At 39.6% G+C, this 18,497-nt stretch overlaps 2 protein-coding genes across 2 annotated transcripts; both read left to right on the forward strand.

The window, feature by feature from the left end:
• Positions 1–3,190: 3,190 nt before the first annotated feature.
• LOC138041118 (cytidine and dCMP deaminase domain-containing protein 1-like) lies at positions 3,191–5,817 on the forward strand. The gene has a single exon (XM_068886885.1). The coding sequence runs from the start codon at positions 3,336–3,338 to the stop codon at positions 4,689–4,691; it is 1,356 nt and encodes a 451-aa protein (XP_068742986.1). The 5' UTR covers positions 3,191–3,335; the 3' UTR covers positions 4,692–5,817.
• Positions 5,818–13,405: 7,588 nt separating this feature from the next.
• On the forward strand, positions 13,406–18,472 carry LOC138041119 (cytidine and dCMP deaminase domain-containing protein 1-like). The gene has a single exon (XM_068886886.1). The coding sequence runs from the start codon at positions 13,531–13,533 to the stop codon at positions 14,854–14,856; it is 1,326 nt and encodes a 441-aa protein (XP_068742987.1). The 5' UTR covers positions 13,406–13,530; the 3' UTR covers positions 14,857–18,472.
• Positions 18,473–18,497: the final 25 nt, after the last annotated feature.

Genomic DNA, 18,497 nt, shown 5'->3' on the forward strand with positions numbered 1-18,497 from the left:
GTACAAATGAACGGTTTCAACTCCGTCCAACAACAACAAATTAAGTTTTTTCACTTTTGAATTAATTAAACAAGTCAAGGGCAACTGGTCTTGTTTCTCAGTGCTAGGCTTATTCGAGAACGCAGACTGCAGACTGCAGACCAGGGGTAAAATGCAGACTGAGGTTATAACGTAACTGTTAAAAAAGCCCAATCCCCTTACAAAAGCTAACCTTAGGCTTAATTAGGCCTAAAACAATATTTAGGCTTAACTGTTAGCATTTCTAATGGGTTTGGGCTTTTTCAACAGTTAAATTATAACCTCAGACTGCATTTTACCCCCGCCGGTCCGCAGTCTGCAGTCTGCGTTTTACACTGACCGATTTGCAAACCTATTTGAGACAATTTTTAATCAATCAATAATTCAAGGTATATTTTCATGGCCCAGTTGTTTGAAAGCCGATTAACTTAATCTAAGATTAGCGTAAACTTTTGTTTCATGTTTTCAACTTTTTGTTGAAAGTTTCTTTTGCTTATTTCTGCTTTTCAACGGTGACTTCTTCTAATGTAAATTTGTGCCGAATATCAGCGCCTAACTGCATTTGAGAGACGAGAAATAAACTCTTTGGTTAATTTTTAATCTGGATTTAGCGTTAATCGGCTTTTGAGCAACTGGGCCCAGATGACTGGAAATGCGCGAAAGTAGGCGATCGAGATTACATTCATTTATTAAAAAGTGAACTACGGATATCACTTTTCCAGCATTTTCATTGGCTCGCCGGACACAGGTTATCAGCTCATATACCAGCACTACCAAATATGGTCAATGAACACAACATATATCATTTCATATCCAGCGCGCCCTCGTAGAATAACTGTTAAATATATATTTGTGGGCAATAATTATTATAATTATTATTATTATTATTATTATTATTATTATTATTATTATTATTATTATTATTATTATTATATGGATTTAGCCCAGGCTACAAGCGGAGCTCCCGTTTCTAACCCCAGAAAGCAATAAACTGTATATGGGAATAATTATGATTCTGCCTAATTGACAAAGTACAAAATTAATCGTCATTAGTGTATACAGTTTACAGTGATCAAACACCTCTGAGCTGACAGCAGTAAACAAACAAGCCTTGCAAACAATAACCAACAATTTTTATCAACAAGTAAAACTGAAATTACATGTACAGTAATCTCTTTCACAACATTTTCCGTTTGACTGATAATCTTTACACCCTCTCTCTTCTTCTTCTTCCCCGGTTTCTCTCGAGGCTTACTTCACTTAATTTCTCAAATTTCGTGGCCTCTTCTCTCATACTCTTTTCTGGTCTTTAATCTTTATCCCGTTGCTCTAATATAATTTCCCACCAGAAAAACGCAGGTTGCCAAATGCAACGCTGCCACGCGATTTCCTGCCAAGGAAAATTGCCTGAACACTCCCGGCCCCAAGGGCTTCCCTGCCTCCCTGCCACCCCTCCTCCACCCCGACAGTTTGTAGGCATTATTAGGTGGGAGATTGGGTTGCGCGTGGATAGATTTTCTAAAAATCTCACCCATAGTGCTCCGCTGGCCACATTTTGACTCTTGCAGTGTTGTTTGGAGAAACTGTGGGATAACTTTGCAGAATAATGCGGCGATCAAATCGAAACTTCAACGTTACAAAGATGTTGATCGAATTTTGTTCAATTTTATTTTCTATGTTGAGAGATATGCGGCGCTCTTAGCATTGTGTCTGATCACACAGCAAATGAAAAGTTCGTCGATTTGTAACAGATTATAAGGGCTATAAACAGCAAACATGCTGCTTTGTTTAATGTTTGATAGGATATAATGAAGGACGTATTTCAGTTTGAATTGTTCCCAGTAACCACTTTTAATTTAGGTTGTATAAACGTAACCTTTCCTTGTACTTGTACATGTTAATTGCCGTGACTTTAACATCTTCAGTTCCCACGGCCTGCTCCCGTCTGACCTTGTAGCTCAGTCGGTAGAGCCGCGGAGATCTAACCCGAAGGTCGTGGGTTCAATTCCCACCCTGGTCAGAGTTTTTCTCTGTCCTTGTGTGGGCTCAGTTCCATTAGTAGGGCTAACGCTCACATGGTTCATATGGGATAGAAATCTAGCACTTCACGTTAGACTACACTCTCTTCAGTTAATTCTGTTCAAAATTTAAGTGCTACACCGCCAACGTTTGTATAAAGGTAACCTTTCCTTGCACTTTTAATTTAGGTTAGCATTCAATGTCTAAAAGCATCCTACCTGAATTTAGATTACTTGTTACCTTAAAGTGTCTATGAACTAAAAAAATATCTTTGACGTATTGTACTATCTGGCTGTTTCTGAAATTATTATTTTTTTTTTCACACAGAGTTTCATTTGTTTTGGAACCTCCACTGTGAGGTTGAGACTTTAAGTTAAGTTAAGTGAAGCTATTACTCTCTCCCCTCGGGGCTTTTCCGGACTAATTTGCAATGTTTTTCGGGGGACTTTAGCCAGACTGCTTGTTACACAGTTTACAATTTATTTTAGGAAGTGAAAAATGTCCCCGTCCAGATAAGGTCAGACCACAACACCGGGGACTACGTCCCCTACTCTTATCGAATAGTGAGTGGGTTCTTTAACGTCCCATACTATTTAATTTCCAGCAAGGGTTATGAGACGGGTCCTCCGGTTTACAGTCCTTATCCGAGAAGACTTGAAAGTCTAACCATTTGCAGATGTAATTACAAAGGCAGCACATTCTCCTCAGTTATTTTAAGACCCTGAGTGTTGGTCCGGCCGGAGTCGAACTCACGATATCCCACATGACAGCCCGATGCTCAAACAACTGAGCCACCACTTTGCTTTGTGAATTTCTCTTCCTCATTTTACAGACCAATTTTTGGCTATGATTTTCCCTCAACCACAGGCAGACAACCCTAAGGATGCGAGAGCGCGTGACGTCACGCTATTTTGAGACAGTTGTAACGGCCGATTCAACTGGTCGAGGAAAATGCTCCATAAAAACTTCCAATCGCAGTGTTTCTTTTAAAAACTTAATTTTACATCACTGTGTAAATAGTTCACAACCGGAAGTCAATATAGACCCGTTAACGTTCCGTTTCTGAGAAAAAGAAACAAAAACATGGGTTAACTTCCGGTAGAATCGGATTGGCCAACCATTTATAGCATGAACATCACCTTGATTTAAGAGGAAAAATATAAAAGCGTTGTTTTCCTTCTTCCTCCCTTCGCCGATCAACAGAAAGCCGGCCTGATCGCAGGTTACGTGCAAACAAAAAGAAGATCAGCCCTGAACAAGGACGAATAAACTGCAGCTGTGCCCTCAGTGATCTCTTCATGGCTTGTCAAGATCCACAAAGTACAGAGTCCGATCAAAAGGGAAAAGCGTCGACCTCTTATGCCTCCAGCTATTCCAGACTTACCAAGGACAATTTGTACATGATTCTTGCACTTTGGATGCAAGATTTCCCAGAGGACAAGCCAGAGGAAAAAAAGCCAGAAAAGAACCCAGCAGACAATCCTGAAAGAAACAATCCTTACAAGAAAGTTGGAGGTGTACTCGTTTTGCCAAACGACAGGAGTTACGCCGTTGACTGTTCCCGCAATGGCGTCCATGCAGTTGCTCGCTTGTTGATGATGCATCATGACGTGCTTGAAGACTGCAAAGTTTTTGTATCGAGGAAACCATGCTCTTTTTGCACAAAGCTTCTGGTCCAGTCCAAAGTAAAGAGGGTCTTCTATTTGCCAATTGAGCCAGAGTACCGCCTATTGGACGACTTTGAAGAAGAAACACTTCGGGTTGATAACCTATTTAAAGTAAGCTCAATAAGCCAAAGTGTGTTTGTCCCAAAAGTGGGAGCGGATGTTATCAAGGACATTCAAAACAAGCTCCAAACACCAGTGAAAAAAAGGATGGAAATGGAGGATAGTCTTAAAAAAAGATATTGGATGGACGATTGGATGAAAGAGGCCAAGGATAAACTTCCATGGCAGGCTCTGGATGAAGAGATGAGAAGTCAGGTCAAAATCGATTTCACAGAAATGGTGACATGGATGGCGTCGATTTTGGTCGGAACGGAGAAAGGATACAATTTTAAACTTGAATCACCAGTTTCTGGGAGTAAGCATGAATCGTTTGCATTCGATCCAACACGGGAAAAGGAAAGAGAGCAGGGGTGCCACCTTATCACTTTGGCAAAGTTCCTAGCCGAACGTACTGACGATCCAAAAACCGGGGTAGGATCAGTAATCATAAACAAAAAAAAAGAAATTGTTGGGCTTGGCTGGAATGGATTTCCATCAAAAGCGCTGTATGGTGAATTCCCAAGAGCTTCTGACAAAGATAAAGACGCCCCAGACAAGAAGTATCCTTACAGCATTCACTCAGAGCAAAACGCGCTTCTCATGCGGAACACCAAGAACATTGAAGGTGGAACCTTGTTTGTGACAAAGACGCCGTGTGATGAGTGCAGTACATTACTTGAGATGATGGGAATAGATACAGTTATCTTAGGCGCAGAGTTTATAGAAGAGAAAAGCAAGAAAGGAATAAGTTACAACAAGTTCTCTGATGCAGTGAAGAGGGGCAAATTTACTTGCTTTAGTCTGGTATCGGAGACAAGTGGGGCAAAGAGGAATCTCGACAGAGAATTTGAAGATCAAGGAAGAAAAAGGGAACGAAAAGATTGTTGAGGAAGTAACTGGCGTTGGAGATCGATTCGACCAAGCGAAAGTAAGGCCACCCGTGAGCACGAGTTGCGGATTGTTTGTAATTTCAACTGAACATTTTAATTTTGACTACTGCTTTCAGTCTATGCGCTAAAAAAGATGACGTCAGGAAAACCATAACTGTTGTGATCTATTATCGTTTTGAGCTTCTGATACAGTTCGTTTTCGTTACTTTGACTTTTTGGTCTTCTAATCTAGATTTTTTTAGTTCTACAGACAGTAAATACCTTTACTATAGATAGTCTGTAATCGCTACATTATTAATAGTTTGCATTCAAATGTTAATTGATGTTTGAATTGTGTTAGAATCTAGACCTTGTTTACAATATCCCCTCTTGGTTTTTTTTTATGTAGTTTTAGCTCACAAGTGGGCAGCTAAATTACAAAAGAACACCCAACGAACAAATGCAACTAAAAGCCGCAAGACTAGCCGCAGGAGGATATTTTTAATTAGGTTCTTTCTAATGGATGTAGCTTGTTTAAAGGGGCTATGGTAAAAGTTAATTTTATGACAGGGAAAATGCTGATAAAATATAACGGAACGTCGCAATATGCACTAAAACCAATAAGACAACACGCGAAATACATGAAACCAAGTTACAGATTTATGGATGGACAAACAGCACAAGATAGAAACGTATTGCATTTGGTCAATCGTTAAAAAAAAGTCGGCTCGATATTTTTCTTCAAGTTTAGGAGGACTCACCAGGATAAAAGTTGTTTTCGCTCAGAATCTTTTTTGTGGTGTAACAATAATTTTATAGGCAGGGGAATTCGATAATTTTTGCTGAGTGTGAAACTCATGATTAAGTTAAAATTGTTCCGAAAAACCCTAAAGTACCGTGACACAGAATCTTTAAGGAGAGCTTTTCTTAACGTAGAAGAATGAAGATCTCTTCAGGCTCGTTTAGATTTCATGGCTGAAAATTGAAGTTCCCGGAAACATATTGACCCTGGTCCTCGCTAGCTGTGCAAGCATAAGCAGCATTCATTAAACTCAGGAAAGTCTTGATGACCAGTATGTATTTTTAGAAGAAAAAACACAACAAGTTAATACATCTGTGTACGGTATCCGGCACGCGTTACGTGCCTATGTCAACCTTGCTAACGGGTTGTGTTTTTTCGCACAGCACGCGCCGCAGACTGGTCCAGTTGTTCTCACATATGTTAAGACCTAAGGGAATACAATCTTCCTTGAAAAAAACTGTTACTTACAGTTACGTCCTACGAATTTTCTAGAGGATTGTTTGGTCTGGAGAATGCTAGCGGTCTTAATTGACTTTCAAAGTTTGCAAAAATAATAATATCACTTCCGGCGTATCTTGAGGGTATGTTTTCCCTGGATGTAAATCCAGCAGCAGGTTGTTCCGTCCCACATAGAACAATAGGGAATATAAGATCTACAACGGCGACGGTCGACGAAAACGTCACCTCAAAATATAACTTGGCTCTATCATAAATCTTTCGCCATTATTCAGTCTCGTTCGCGTCCTACAATGCGGGCGAAGCATCCTAAACATACATTGGTACGAGCGGTTTTAAAGTTAAAAAAGAGAATGAAAGATTCTATGTTGCGTGCTTACGTTGTCGTCAAACTTCAAATTTAGTGATTTCACGTCGTCGTTATAAGGAGGACCGCTGAGATACTTGCTAAAATCCGTGCTGCACGTGCAGCACGACTATTTATGCTCTTTTAACCAATGATATTATTGCTTTGTGGCGTTGTCGTAGTCGTAGCCGTCGTCGTTTCTTAAATTCCCTTATCATTTCTCTCGTCGTTGTCAAGACGAGAACCGCAACGAAATGTAGCAAAACGTAAAACGCACGTGCGGGGCGTGCAGAGCTATTGTTTTGCTAGTTAAACCTATTGTTATCTTAGCGGTCGTCGTCGTTCTTACTTAAGGTCCCTAATCTCTTTAAAAAACTGAAGAATTCTGAGAAATAGTCAAAAAGAACTCGTGGCGACCTTCCATATTATAGCAACCAAAGAGTAAGCGACGTTTGATGTCTACCTCTAGCAGGGATGATATGATGCCGTAGATCGCCAAAAGCTAGCAGCAGTCCTCACTCGAACGATACTTTCTTCTTAAAATTGTCAAAAACCTGCTAAAATGCTATTTTAAACATATCTTTATTATCCTTGTTGCTTCACAACGCCAGACATACCGTTTTAAATCATCAATCCACGTATTCTTGTTCCGGAATAGGGTCAATCGAACGCACCCTTCGTGTACTATACATCTGTTTCCACTGAGGCTGAAAAAAGAAAACGTGGCCTTGTATTTTGGCAAGTGCTGCTCTGAGAGAAATTTTCTTTTCACTGTTTAAGCTTTCGAACGAGGCAACAACGGCTAATGTGAACAAAAAACAGTAACTACGTGTTCTGTGCTCTGACAAATATTCTGCTTATTGACGATTTTACTCGTCAATCGGAGGTGATTTAGGTGTGAATTAACAAGATCTAGGTCCTCTGTCCCCTTTAAGTTAATTTGTTCCAGACTCAGTATTTTGTCGAATTTTAGTTCCAAAATAATTCGTCAGCCACGCAGATCTACTATAATGTTAATAATTTCAAGACCTAGCAGACAATCAATGAACTTACTTTGCGTAAATAAGTCTGAAAAGAAATCGGCAACATCTCTGAAAGTGATTAGCGTATTTATAACTATTATAAATCCAACTGAAGTAAAGCCATGATCCCCGCAGTTATGAACACAATTTTAACCGTAGGAGCCAGAAACACTGCGTGGATTATAGCTTCACTTGATTTCACGTCCGCAGTTCAATATATGATACATTTCAAAAATCATTTCGTTCGTTAATCCAACTACGCTGTCCAATGTGTCTAACAATTACTTTGTTACTACTGGTCCAAAACTTGCCAAAAAAAGTAGCAGTACAAATGAACGGTTTCAACTCCGTCCACCAACAACAACAAATTTAGTGTTTTCACTTTTAAATTAATTAAACAAGTCAAGGGCAACTGGTCTTGTTTCTCAGTGCTAGGCTTATTCGAGAACGCAGACTGCAGACTGCAGACCAGGGGTAAAATGCAGACTGAGGTTATAACGTAACTGTTGAAAAAGCCCAAACCCCTTAGAAATGCTAAACTTAGGCCTAATTAGTCCTAAAACAATATTTAGGCTTAACTGTTAGCATTTCTAATGGGTTTGGGTTTTTCAACAGTTAAATTATAACCTCAGACTGCATTTTACCCCCGCCGGTCTGCAGTCTGCAGTCTGCGTTTTACACAGACCGATTTGGAAACCTATTTGCGACAACTTTTAATCAATCAATATTTCAAGGTATATTTCCAGATGATTGGAAATGCGCGAGAGTAACTAGGCGATCGAGATTATATTAATATAGATATTTGCGCGCAATAATTTTTAAAATTATTATTATTATTATTATTATTATTATTATTATTATTATTATTATTATTATTATTATTATTATTACTGTTATTAATATATGGATTTAGCCAAGGCTACAAGCGGAGCTCCCGTTTCTAACCCCAGAAAGCAATAAAGTGTATATGGGAATAATTATGCTTCTGCCTAATTGATAAGGTACAAAATTAATCGTCATTACTGTATACAGTTTACAGTGATCAAACACCTCTGAGCTGACAGCAGTAAACAAACAAGCCTTGCAAACAATAACCAACAATTTTTATCAACAAGTAAAACTGAAATTACGTGTACAGTAATCTCTTTCACAACATTTTGACTGATAATCTTTACACCCACTCTCTTCAGTTAGAACAAGAGGAAAAATCTTAAAGCAATGTTTAGCCTTAGGAGAAGGGGGCCGGGCATATCCAGGGGATTTGACTCAGTCTCCTCTCCCGTGGATGGGGAATAGGAGGAAATTTGATTAAACTCGTGATCCCGAGGGTGGGGACGTTTGACAAGGTCGCGCAAGGGCGTGAACTTTAAGCCGGAACGTCATAAAAAATAGGCACGCACTTGCGTACATGTGTCTACGTTGTATACATACAGGTAACTTACCTTGTACCTTAACTCCTCCCTCAGCCACTAAGCAGCAGGGGAAAGAGCCTGGGTGAGAAGTTAATATGTAAAGTGGTCACAATAATACTTATGTCATAAAATATGTAATCCACACAACCTTTCTTATCCTTGTAAAATCAATCTAACGTAAGTGTGCAGTCTGTTTTATGCATGTGTCACCCACAATGTTGAAATGTTAAATGAACAAAAGAAATCAAAATACCACGTCCAATACTCTAGTCATTGTATTAAATTATCACAGTCTTTCCTCTGTCTTCCCCTCCCCTGAGGTGAAGCAGGCCGACCAATATAGTGTTCACCGGATTAGTGACAAAAGGACTTTTCATAAGGAGGGGAGGGGGAGGGGAGGATTGTATGCACTACACGTATAACATCTTAAATGTGGTGAACTAGTGAGGTGATCGTAGTTACTGAAACAAGGAATGGCCTAAAATGAGCTACAACGGTATCTAATTCACACTTTTGTTAGCTCGAGGTTGGACTTTTGTAATTCTCTTCTTTTTGGTGCCCAAAAACGGGATATAGATAAGTTGCAGTCCGTTCAAGATGAGGCTGCTAGAATTATAGCCGGTCTCATTGAACGAGATCACATCCCCGAGACTCTAAGAGATATTCACTGGCTTCCTGTTGAAGAGAGAGTTATCAATTTAAAGTTTTACCGTCAATCAAGGACATTACCGTCATCAAGGGATCATTTACGCCTTGTACAACCAAACTTTAACATGAAAACTTATTGTCAGCGAGCGTTTTCCGTTGCTACCCCCCGACAGTGGAACAAGCTCCCCTTTGAAATTCGAGTTTGTTCTGATGTTAATCTTTTTAAATCTAAGTTGAAAACGTTTCTTTTTAAAAAGGTATATGATATTTAGTTTCATCATATTTGCTTTTGTTTAATTTCTTTTCTTTTTAAGATGTCTATGCTATAGATTCCTGATATGTACAGTAGTGTTATATGTCAGCTTTTAAAAACTTGATTAATTATCTTGTCCTTTTTTACATTGTAAAGCGCTTAGAACAGCGATGTACAAGCGCTATATAAATTTATTTATTTAGATCTAAAATGACCTAAAGTGAGCTATAACGGTATCCAAAATAATGTAAAATGACCTACTCATTTTAGATATCGTTGTAGCTCAGGTCATTTTAGATCATTTTAGGTCATTCCTTTTTTAGCAACTACGGGTGAAATTGACAACAAAGGCAACAATTTAATGCATTTTTTATATAAGTTATTTTATTTCTAGCCTGAAAAATTAAGAGTAAATGGCCAAGATAGGTTACCTATATCTCTCCATATGAACATGTTAGAAACAAAATTGGGCCATCATAAGGATCTTAACCGCAGTTAAATGCCATTTGGCAATACAATTTCCGAAGATTTGACTTTAATCTTGAGATAGCGTTTAAGAAGGAAACTAATAACTGAAAGCCAATCGTCGTAAATTAGTGTTTTGTCTCTCGTTCTATTTCTCTCAGCTTTATGGTGTTCTTTATTGAAATTTTCTCTCATGATCTTCTTCCCCGGTTTCTCTCGAGGCTTACTTCACTTAAATTTCTCAAATTTCGTGGCCTCTTCTCTAATACTCTTTTCTGGTCTTTAATCTTTATCCCGCTGCTCTAATATAATTTCCCACCAGAAAAACGCAGGTTGCCAAATGCAATGCTGCCAAGGAAAATTGCCCGAATACTCCCGTCCCCAAAGGCTTCCCTGCCTCCCCTCCTCCACCCCGACAGTTTGTACGCATTATTAGGTGGGAGATTGGGTTTCGCGTGGATAGATTTTCTAAAAAATCTTACCCATAGTGCTCCGCTGGCGCGCTTTGAGCGCCTGAGCTCCGCCATTATTGTTATTGTTATTATTATTGTCGTTCTGGTTGTTATTATTATTATTATTATCATCGAGATTATCTAACAAGTATCGATGCAGTTACGCCTTCTGTCACTCGACTGTCACGGCTCTTCTTAAGGCCACAGACACTTGGGCATATATTATCGATCAAGGGAAGATAAACAATGTTGTTTTCCTAGATCTAAAAAAGGCTTTCGACACAGTAGACCACGAGGTCCTCTTGTCAAAACTAAGCCATTACTTCATAAATGGAAATACGTACCAATGGTTTAGGTCATATTTAGAAAATCGTAGACAAAGTTGCTCAATCAACGAGTCACTCTCTAATTGTTTTGGCCCAAGGGACGATTTTAGGGCCACTACTATTTTTATTCTGTATTAATGATCTTCGAAACTATTTACTCAATTGTTGGCCCGGGGTGTACACTGATGACTCCCATCTAACATATGCAGGTTCTTGAGTAGACAATATTCAGTTGCCATGAATCTGAATCAAGATTTTGAAAATGTTAACAACTAGGCGAGAGCAAGCAACCTTACGCTAAATAAATGACAAAAATCGAGTTCATGATCATTGGATCGAGGCAGAGGCTGAGTACTCTCAGATTCTTCGGGAATAACCACACTGGTAACAACACACTCTTTTGGATCATGTTTTTTTATTCCCACAATCTTTGATCTTACACTTTCAATGTCTAAACGATGCTTTTCCCTTTTTGAATACAATACCTTTAATACAACTAAAGATATCTATTACAAGTCGCGAATCAAAACACTAAAAGAAAATCAAATTGTCAAATTTAGGGCTTAAGCATGCGATCAATGAATTAAGACTCCAAACGCTATCAAAAGGCTGGCATGTTGCTTTGCGTGCAACGTTGTACGCTTCCTAACACACAGATCAGCTCCTCGACAATTGCCACTGAGAATGTTACTACCACGGAATCACTTGGAATGACCATCGACTTGATTAGAGCAGTCACATTGACGGATAAACTAACAAAAGAAGTTGCTTGTGGCATTGTGGCGATAAAACCCATTATGCACCTTGTTCCTCAAGCAACCGTGCATCTGATAGGTCAAGCTCTAATTCAGCCACATTTTGACTCTTGCAGTGTTGCTTGGAGAGACTGTGGGATAACTTTGCAGAATCATGCGCCGATCAAATCGAAACTTCAACATCCCCCACCGGTGCAAACCACGGGCATTTGACCATCTACTGTGAAAGGGGAGTGGGGAATTTGACCTTTGCCTGCATGGGGTGGGGAAAATTGAACGGGAAGTGTCAGGTTTCAAATAATTGTTTTCTCCGGGCGCCGAAGTCGCTAACAGCTATAAAACACGTGTTTGGACGAGATAGAACAGTTTAAAGGAAGAGATGAAGCATTTGCGAGCGGTTGTCTTACGAAAAAGGTCTTCAAAAGGTCTTTATTAAAGACGGCAGGGGCGGACGACGATTTTTCTTTAATAGGGTATGACAGACAAATCCTTCAAATCGGACGATGGGGTAGGGCATTTGAACACCATTTTGGCCCGAGAAAGGAGGGGGAGGGGGGGGGGGGGTGGATGTTGAAGTTGCGAGATGATCGGCGCATGAGGTACAGAAGTTACAAAAATGTTGATCGAATTTTGTTCAATTTTAATTTTCTATGTTGAGAGATACCCGCTCTTAGCTTTGTGTCTGATCACACAGCAAATGAAAAGTTCGTCGATTTGTAACAGATTGTAAGGGCTATAAACAGCAAACATGCTGCTTTTGTTTAATGTTTGATAGGATATAATGAAGGACGTATTTCAGTTTGAATTGTTCCCAGTAACCACTTTTAATTTAAGTTAGCATTCAATGTCTAAAAGCATCCTACCTGAAGTTACTTGTTGCCTAAAGTGTCTATGAAGTAAAAAAAATATCTTTGACTTATTGTATTATCTGGCTGGTTCTGAAATAAAATTTCTATTTCCACACAGAGTTTCTTTTGTTTTGGTAACTCCACTGTGAGGTTGAGACTTTAAGTGAAGTTAAGTGAAGCTACTAGACTCTCCCATCGGGGCTTTTCAGGACTAATTTACAATGTTTTTCGGGGGACTTTAGCCAGACTGCTTGTTACACAGTTTACAATTTATTTTAGGAAGTGGAAAATGTCCCCGTCCAGATAAGGTCAGACCACAACACCGGGGACTACGTCCCCTACTCTTATCGAATAGTGAGTGGGTTCTTTAACGTCCCATACTATTTAATTTCCAACAAGCTAGGGTTATGAGACGGAACCTCCGGTTTACAGTCCTTATCCGAGAAGACTTGAAAGTCTAACCATTTGCAGATGTAATTACAAAGGCAGCACATTCTCCTCAGTTATTTTAAGACCCTGAGTGTTGGTGCGGGCGGAGTCGAACTCACGACATCCCGCATGACAGCCCGATGCTCAACTAACTGAGCCACCACTTTGCTTTGTGAATTTCTCTTCCTCATTTTACAGACTAATTTTCTCTCAACCACAGACAGACAACCCAAAGGATGCGAGAGCGCGTGACGTCACGTTATTTTGAGACAGTTGTAACGGCCGATTCAACTGATCGAGGAAAATGTTCCATAAAAACTTCAAATCGCAGTGTTTCTTTTCAAAACTTCATTTTACATCATTGTGTAAATAGTTCACAACCGGAAGTCAATATAGACACGTTAACGTTCTGTTTCTGAGAAAAAGAAACAAAAACCTGGGTTAACTTCCGGTAGAATCGGATTGGCCAACCATTTATAGCATAACATCACCTTGATTTAAAGAGGAAAAATATAAAAGCGTTGTTTTCCTTCTTCCTCCCTTCGCCGATCAACAGAAAGCCGGCCTGATCGCAGGTTACGTGCAAACCAATCAGCCCTGAACAAGGACGAATAAACTGCAACTGTGCCCTCAGTGATCTCTTCATGGCTTATCAAGATCCACAAAGTACAGAGTCCGATCAAAAGGGAAAAGCTTCGACCTCTTATGCCTCCAGCTATTCCAGACTTACCAAGGACAATTTGTACATGATTCTTGCACTTTGGATGCAAGATTTCCCAGAGGACAAGCCAGAAAAGAACCCAGCGGACAATCCTCAAAGAAACAATCCTTACATGAAAGTTGGAGCTGTACTCGTTTTGCCAAACGACAGGAGTTATGCCGTTGACTGTTCCCGCAATGGCGTCCATGCAGTTGCTCGCTTGTTGATGATGCATCATGACGTCCTTGAAGACTGCAAAGTCTTTGTATCGAGAAAACCATGCTCTTTTTGCACAAAGCTTCTGGTCCAGTCTAAAGTGAAGAGGGTCTTCTATTTGCCAATTGAGCCAGAGTACCGCCCATTGCACGACTTTGAAGAAGAAACATTTCGGGTTGATAACCTATTTAAAGTAAGCTCAATCAGTCAAAGTGTGTTTGTCCCGAAAGTGGGAGCGAATGTTATCAAGGACATTCAAAACAAGCTCCAAACACCAAAGGAAAAAAGGATTGAAATGGAGGATAGTCTTAAAAAAAGATATTGGATCGACGATTGGATGAAAAAGGCCAAGGATAAACTTCCATGGCAGGCTCTGGATGAAGAGATGAGAAGTCAGGTCAAAATCGATTTCACAGAAATGGTGACATGGATGGCGTCGATTTTGGTCGGAACGAAGAAAGGATACAATTTTAAACTTGAATCACCAGATAAGTCAGTTGCATTCGACCCAACACAGGGAATAGAAAAGGAGCAGAGCTACCGCCTTATCACTTTGGCAAAGTTCCTAGCCGAACGTACTGACGATCCAAAAACCGGGGTAGGAGCAGTAATTATAAACAAAAAGAAAGAAATTGTTGGGCTTGGCTGGAATGGGTTTCCATCAAAAGCGCTGTATGGTGAATTCCCAAGAGCTTCTGACAAAGATAAAGACGTACCAGACAAGAAGTATCCTTACAGCATTCACGCAGAGCAAAACGCGCTTCTCATGCGGAACACCAAGAACATTGAAGGTGGAACCTTGTTTGTGACAAAGACGCCGTGCGATGAGTGCACTACATTACTTGAGATGATGGGAATAGAGACAGTTATCTTGGGCGCAGAGTTTATAGAAGGGAAAACCAAGAAAGGAATAAGTTATAACAAGTTCTCTGATGCAGTGAAGGGGGGCAAATTTGCTTGCTTTAGTTTGGTATCGGAGATAAGTGGGGCAAAGAGGAATCTCGACGTGGAATTTGAAGATCAAGAAAGAAAAAGGGAACGAAAAGATTGTTGAGGAAGAAACTGGCGTTGGAGACCGATTCGACCAGGCGAAAGTAAGGCCACCCGTGAGCACGAGTTGAGGATTGTTTGTACTCTCAACTGAAAATTTTAATTTTGACTGCTGCTTTCAGTCTATGAATATCTAAGTAGTGTATTAGGTGCGCTAAAAAAGATGACGTCAGGAAAACCATAACTGTTGTGATCGATTATCGTTTTGAGCTTCTGGTACAGTTCGTTTTCGTTACTTTGACGTTTTGGTCTTTTAATCTACGTAGATTTTTTGAGTTTTAGAGACAGTAAATACGTTTACTATAGATAGTCTGTAATCGCTACATTACTATTAGCTTGCATTCAAATGTTAATTGATGTTTGAATTGTTTTAGAATCTAGACCGTGATTACCATATCCCCTCTTGGTTTTTTTTTTAATGTACTTTTAGCTCACGAGTGGGCAGCTGAATTACAAAGGGGCACCCAACGAACAAATGCAACTAAAAGCCGCAAGACTAGCCGCAGGAGGATATTTTTAATTAGATTCTTTCTAATGGATGAAGCTTGTTCAAAGTGGCTATGGCAAAAGTTAGTTTTATGACAGGGAAAATGCTGATAAAATATAACGGAACGTCGCAATATGCACTAAAACCAATAAGACAACACGCGAAATACATGAAACCAAGTTACAGATTTATGGATGGACTAACAGCACAAGATAGAAACGTATTGCATTTGGTCAATCGTTAAAAAAAAGTCGGCTCGATATTTTTCTTCAAGTTTAGGAGGACTCACTAGGATGAAAGTTGTTTTCGCTCAGAATCAACTTTTTTGTGGTGCAACGATAATTGTAAAGGTAGGGGAATTTGAATATTTTTTTTCTGAGTGTGGAACTCACGATTAAGTTAAAATTGTTCCGAAAAACCCCAAATTACCGTGACACAGTGTCGTTAAGGAGACCTTTTCTTAACGTAGAAGAATAAAGATCTCTTCCGCATCGTTCAGATTTTATGGCTGAAAATTGAAGTTCCCGGAAACATATTGACCCTGGTCCTCGCTAACTGTGCGCGCATAAGCAGCATTCACCAAACTAAGGAAAGTCTTGATCACCTGTTTGTATTGTTAGAACAAAAAACACAACAAGTTTATACATCTGTGTACTGTATCCGGCACGCGTTACGTGCCTATGTCGACCTTGCTAACGTTCAGCACGCGCAGCGGACTGGTACAGATGTTTTCACACCTGTTGAGACCTAAGCGAATAAAATCTCCCTTAAAAAAAACTGTTACTTAAAGTTACGTCCCACTAATTTTCTAGAGGATTGTTTGGTTCTGAAGAATGCTAGCGGTCTTAATTGATTTTCAAAATTTGCAAAAATCATATCACTTCCGTATCGTGAGGGTATATTTTCCCTGGATGTAAATCCAGCAGCAGGTCGTTCCGACCCACATAGAACAATTCCCGTTACTGTAATAATTTTGCGATTACTTTAAGTCGCTCAGCATAGAAAATTTAAGTCAACATTCGTGGAAAAAAAATCGATGAGAACGGTGTGGATATTTAGAGAGAAAATTGAAATTAAGGTCGTCGTCAGGTGCTCGCGTCCTCCACACAACCTCAAATGTTATCATTTCTCTCGTCGTTGTCAAGACGAGAACGGCAACGAAATGTTTCAAAACGTAAAACGCACGTGCAGGGCGTGCAGAGCTATTGTTTTGCTAGTTAAACCTATTGTTATGTGGCGTTCTCTTAGCCATCGTCGTCGTTCTTGCTTAAGGTCCCTAATCTCTTTAAAAAAACTGAAGAATTCTGAGAAACCGTCAAAAGAACTTGTGGCGACCTTCCATATTATAGCAACCAAAGAGTAAGCGACGTTTGATGTTTACCTCTAGCAGGGATGATATGATGCCGTAGCGGATCGGCGAAAGCTAGCAGCAGTCCTTACTCGAACAATACTTTCTTCTATCAAGAAGTGACCGGTTTTTAATGCGCATTTTATCAGCATGTGGAAACTTTACATGCGCATTTTAAACATTTGCATAAACAACATTTCAAATAGCTGTAAACGTGTATTCAATCCCAGTAAAGTTTGTTTTACGAACATGGTCCGAAAAGTATTTTATCCCGAAAAGTATTTTATGTTATAGAAAGGGAGTGAGAAGGTTATCAAGCCTCTTCTCCTGTTAATCTCGGTAATTTGAAATAAATGGACCCAGGAGCGAACGACAGCCATATATATTCCTGTCACAGCGGTTTGAGAGACCGATCTATTTTAAAATGATTTTTGAATTTCCCGCGAGCGAGACTCTCACAGGAGCCCAATGACTAATCACAAGCAACTATTAAACTTGACGTCATCGCGCCAACGAACCGGAACTGTCTTTGTTTTTTTGCGGAAAAGGTAGTCTAATAATAGATCGGTCTGAAAAATGCTTAGTATGGGAGTGGTTCGCTCCTGTTCAAGAAGACAACCCAAACAGATTTAAGTTTATATTGGATGAATGATTTGCCAGTAATTAGAGACCCACGTTATGCGCATAGGATTCTGGAATCGCCAGAGGGCAAACATTGTCACGACAGAAAGTTGTCTTCGTCAAAAGCTGTGATATTGCACAAAGAATGTATTCTCGCCGTGATCACGTTTTACGAGACATGGGGGTGACTAATGTTTGTGCGTGAAAATTGTAAGTGTTTGTGTGTTACTACACAGGCATCCCAAGCTCGATCAGTCTAAGAGAAAGCGAACATGGCCGACAAAAATATAAAGACTTCTATGGCAATCTCGATAAAAGACTTAGGAAGATAATTGTACGAGAAATTTCTCAATTAAAAAGCCTTACCTTATTGCCATCGTGGGTATCTTCCTTCCTGTGTGTTTTTTTCCACATTCAACGCGATTTGAGGCATTTTTTAAATCCTCGGTTGCCAACAGTGTTATAAAATCCAAAGGCTTCACACTCCATTCTGGGGAACCCACCAAATGAAATAATAAAATGTTCCCACGGTTACAACTGTACATCAAAATCAATTTACAAAGATTGAACTTTCATTTTATTCACCAACAACGCAATAGCAATAGCAGCTCTGTGTCCGACCTCGGGCGGTAGTTTGTTCACTTGTTCGAAAGAAAAGAAGCTTTCGAAAGATGGCGGCACGCGCCATGTTGAACACCTCGGCTTTTGGAAACCGGTACCAGACAGTAATTGTTTTACTTCCCACAAAATCAAGAATTTTTCAGTTTCAAAGATACTGTTCCAGACACTTTAACATCCGTCATATACATGCGCGGGATGTAGATCCATTCAATATAAAAACACGCCATTTCTCAAAGAAATTTGAGAGAGATGCCCAAATTTACCTTTACCGAGACCTTAATAAGATTATCATGTTAAAAATTACATCAAAACAAGGCAATACGACACAATTTTTAAAATGAAATTTGTAAAGGATATTTCCTTTTCGAATTTAGCTTATTACTTCTAGCCATCTTGCAGGCATTTTTAGCTCCTTTTCGGTCAAGACTTTTTCAATCATTCAATTTGTCGTTCAGGTAAAATCTGGCCATCGGTCATCCTGCTTTGCGTTACACAAAGAGGCGACAACTAATAATTATTCTAAACGGAGAAGCAAAATTTGAATTTGCTTTGACCGGATGTTCTTTTC

This window comes from Montipora capricornis, chromosome 3, assembly GCF_036669925.1.
Source record: "Montipora capricornis isolate CH-2021 chromosome 3, ASM3666992v2, whole genome shotgun sequence".
Lineage (NCBI taxonomy): Eukaryota > Metazoa > Cnidaria > Anthozoa > Scleractinia > Acroporidae > Montipora > Montipora capricornis.

Coding starts and splice junctions, on each gene's coding strand:
- LOC138041118 (XM_068886885.1), top strand. CDS start 3,336: ATGGCTTGTCAAGATCCACAAAGTACAGAGTCCGATCAAAAGGGAAAA.
- LOC138041119 (XM_068886886.1), top strand. CDS start 13,531: ATGGCTTATCAAGATCCACAAAGTACAGAGTCCGATCAAAAGGGAAAA.